Source organism: Ailuropoda melanoleuca, chromosome 1 (genome assembly GCF_002007445.2).
Source record: "Ailuropoda melanoleuca isolate Jingjing chromosome 1, ASM200744v2, whole genome shotgun sequence".
Taxonomy (NCBI): Eukaryota; Metazoa; Chordata; class Mammalia; order Carnivora; family Ursidae; genus Ailuropoda; species Ailuropoda melanoleuca.
This window is the reverse complement of record NC_048218.1, coordinates 4,132,692-4,136,762: the sequence shown is the minus strand read 5'-3', so window position 1 is coordinate 4,136,762 and position 4,071 is coordinate 4,132,692. Positions and strand designations below refer to the sequence as shown.

Genomic DNA, 4,071 nt, shown 5'->3' with positions numbered 1-4,071 from the left:
CACTGCGCTCTCCACACACTGTCACATCTTGTCCCCATCATGGCCCCAAGAGTGAAGCGGGTCTCCCAGGAACCGAGCCTGTGACAAGGACACATGCATGAGTGGTGGACTCAGGAAACAAGTCCAGGAGTGGGGTGGGCAGACCAGGGAACTGAAAGAAGGTAAACAAGGTGCGAATTTAGGTCAAGTCCCAGCCTGATCCCCTGGGGAACACTGGAGTGTCCCCCACATCTCAGAGTAAGGAGGCTGGGCTGAGGGAGCGTGGGCGGCCATAAATCCCTAGGCACTGAGGACTCACTCAGCTGTGTGGTGACAGCAGTCCTTCCAGGAGAGCTGGGGGGTGGGTGTTTGCTGTTAGAAGCAGACCCTCCCTCACAGAGGTCAGGGGAGGCTGCAGGTGTGGTGGGGGACAGGGTCGGAGCGCATCTGGGAGTGGCACCATTGGCATTGGCACAATGGCATGCTTGTATACAGTAGGTATTCAATGCTTGCATGGATGGAGTATCAGAAACACATGAAAAGTGATTACAGTCTCTACGGGGGACACTGTGAGGAACAAGAAATGGGCTCTCTGACCCCGAATAAAGCACTTCCTGCATTTATCCATTCAGTGAAGAATTACTTATTTTTTCACTTGTTAACCTAAAAAATAAAACTGCTAGTTATTTTGCCAGCAAAAGATGGGTGTATTTGGGAATAACAGAGAACTGCAATCTGGGACAAACTGGAATGGAAGAGAGGAGGCTCTTTTACAGAGGAACGTAGGTGGGGTGGGGTGTGGGAGAGGCTGTTGTAAACAGAAGGTCCATTGCGGTAAACTGGGAGCTGTAAGTGTGAAGCTTTTCTCATTGGTTGGGCTGTTGCCCTGGGAGGAAGAAAACTTCCTTCCTCTTGCTGGGGTAGTTAAATAGTAGCTTCGAGCAAGGTGCATCTCTTCCTGTTGGCTTTGCAATTGAAGATGAGTGGTAGGGCTATCAGCTCCCCTGCCAGCCCCCTACTCCGTTTTAGTGAGGTTTCTCTTTATTAATTTTCACACATTCCTTTCACTACGCCCAACTACTGGGTAAAGGGTTTGGTTGTACAATCAAAAAACTAGAATTAAAATGGGAAAGACAGAACCATCAGTGAACTGTAGAATTTTTCATTATCTTGTGTTCCCTTTGTTCTACATTAAGAGGGACAGATGATAGATAGATAGATAGATGATAGATAGATAGATAGATAGATAGATAGATAGATAGATAGATAGGAAATGAAAATGCCATAAGGAAAGTATAAGACAAAAACAAGTTAGGAAATAATATTCACAGCTACTGCCACAGAAAATGTGCTGTATCCCTGACACTTAAGAGCTGCCAAAAATCAGAGAAGAGAAAGACCAACAGTTGAACCCTACCTCACACCATATACAAAATCAACTCAAAGTGGATCAAAGACCTAAACATAAGAGCTAACACTATAATACTCTAAAAAGAAAACATTGGGGTAAGTCTGTATGACCTTAGATTCGGCAATGGTTTCTTAGATATGGCACGAATAGCACAGGCAACAAAAAAATACATAAATCAGAGTTCACCAAAATGTAAAAGCTTTATGTATCAAAGAATGCTATCAAGAGAGTGAAAAGCCAGCCCACAGAATGGGGAAGATATTGAGAATCATAACTCTGATAAGGGTCTCATGTCCAGAATGCGTAACTCCTGTAATTCAACAATAAAAGGACAACAACCCGACAGAAAATGGGCTAAACATTTGGAAAGACATTTCTTCGAAGAAGATACACAGATGGCCGACAAGCACTTGAAAGGAAGCCCAGTATCATGGGTCGTCAGGAGGGTGGAAGTCAACACCACAAGCCTCTACTGCACGCCCACTAGGGTGGCCACAGTTTTTTAAAAAGTAGAGAACAGAAGCAGTGCCGGGGAGCACGTGGAGACGCTGGCACATCGGATCTCGCCGTTGGAAATGTGAAGTGATGCAGCTGCTGTGGAAAGCAGTCTCAAAAGTTACGCATAGAGTTACCATCTGACCCAGCAATGCCACCGCTAGGTACACACCCGGAAGAACTGGAAAGAGGCGTTCAAAAAACTTGTACACAAATGTCCATAGCAGCACTATTCACAACAGCCAAAGGGTGGAAACAACCCAGATGTCCACTGACTGGGGAACGGAGAAATAAAATGCGGTGAACCCATTTGCTGGAATATTACTCAGCCAGGAACAGGAGTGACACACGGGCACAGGCTACAACACAGATGCGCCTGGAAAACATGATGCTCAGTGAACGACGTCAGACACAAGAGGCCATGTGTTGTGCGATTCCTTATGTGTGAAAGGCGTGGAATAGGCAAATCCATAGGGACAGAAAGCAGATTAGTGACTGACGGGGGCTGCGGAGGGACTCCTCAATAGTTCAGGGTTTCCTTCTGGAGTGATGAGAATGTTCTGGAACTAGATGGTGGTCATGGTTGCACAATACTGTGACTTTGCTAAATGCCACTGACTTGTACACTTTAAAATGGAAAAAATCATACATTTTATATATTATGAGTTCAATCTGTAAAAATCATGCCAGCTAGGAGTTTCTAGGAGTGAGGCCCCCATGCTCAGCTGCACTGGAAATAAATACCATGGTAAAGTTTGGTTGATCTTACAGGTGGGACATTTATGTTGTAATTTGAGAAACTTCATTGATGAGCTCAGGTAGTTTCCCGGATGCTTATTGGGAATCTGAATGTTTTCCATTTTGTATTTGATTCTTTTGTACCCTCTCCTGCCTTGGTTGCAAGGACTTTAAAATTTCATATTAACCTTTCATCCATTATGCATCTTGCCAATATTTTCTGGCCATCCAGCATCTTCAATCTATATGCCAAAAAGATTCCCTTTGGGCTTCGACTGAAATGACACCAATGATGACAGATGGGGGGCAAGGGGAGGATTCTACTGCCCTGAGTTTCTGGTCCACGACGGTCTCGGGTCCCCAGTTCACACTTATGGCGTGTGTTCTTTGGTCAAATTTTACTCTTTTGTACATGTCTCACTGTCTTGATACTCCTTGTAGATGCTTTAGAGTTGGGTCTGCAATGGCCCTGGGAGTCCTTCCCAAGCATCACGCACCGGTGTGGCTGGTGTGCACAATCCCGATTTCACACCGAGCTCTTACGGGAATGTGACCTTAGAAACCGTGGCAGTCATTCAGCAAAACCTGCCTCAAATATCTTCCCTAAGTTTTCTGGAGCCCAACAAAGAACAGACAAGAAAACAGAGTCCTGCAACGTCCTTGCCAGTTTAATGAGTAAAAAAATAATTGTAGAAAATAAACCGGCGCTAACGAGGTCTTCCCTGTAACCAGCTCTCAGACCAACAAGGAAGGGACGCGTGGTGAGCCAATGCCTGGCACAACACACACACCCGGCGGGTATAAAAGCCGACAGACAGCTTGAGCACCTCACACACACACTCACACACCCACACACTCACACACTCACAGCCTCCTCCAGCTCCACCGCCCCCACCATGGCCGCGTCCACCCTGTCTGTCTGCTCCAGCGACCTGAGCTATGGCAGCCGCGTCTGCCTGCCCGGCTCCTGTGACTCCTGCCCCGACTCCTCCTGGCAGGTGGACGACTGCCCAGAGAGCTACTGTGAGCCTCCCTGCTGCACCCCTACCTGCTGCGCCCCCAGCTCCTGCACCCCAGCCTCCTGCCTGACCCTCATCTGCACCCCTGCGAGCTGCATGTCCAGCCCCTGCCAATCAGCCTGCACCAGCTCCTGCCAGCCCTCCTGTGGCGGCTCCTCCCCCTGCCAGGAAGACAGCTGTGTGTCTCTCTGCTGCAAGTCCGTGTGCTGCACCCCTGTCTGCTGCACCCCTGTCTGCTGCACCCCTGTCTGCTGCACCCCTGTCTGCTGCAAGACCTCCCCCTGCTTAGCCTCCTCAGGCTGCCAGCAGTCTAGCTGCCAGCCCTCCTGCGGCAGCTCCTCCCCCTGCCAGGATGACTGCTGTGTGTCTGTCTGCTGCAAGCCCGTGTGCTGCACCCCTGTCTGCTGCAAGCCCGTCTGCTGCACCCCT

At 48.7% G+C, this 4,071-nt stretch overlaps 1 protein-coding gene across 1 annotated transcript in view; it reads left to right on the top strand.

Moving 5' to 3' along the window:
- Positions 1 to 3,476: 3,476 nt before the first annotated feature.
- The window catches only part of LOC117801012 (keratin-associated protein 10-12-like), a 7,223-nt gene continuing 6,628 nt past the window's right edge, over positions 3,477 to 4,071 (top strand). Inside the window, exon 1 of the mRNA XM_034653924.1 lies at positions 3,477 to 4,056. Coding sequence (XP_034509815.1) covers positions 3,520 to 4,056 — 537 coding nt within the window. The 5' untranslated portion in view covers positions 3,477 to 3,519. The remainder of the gene's footprint in view (positions 4,057 to 4,071) is intronic.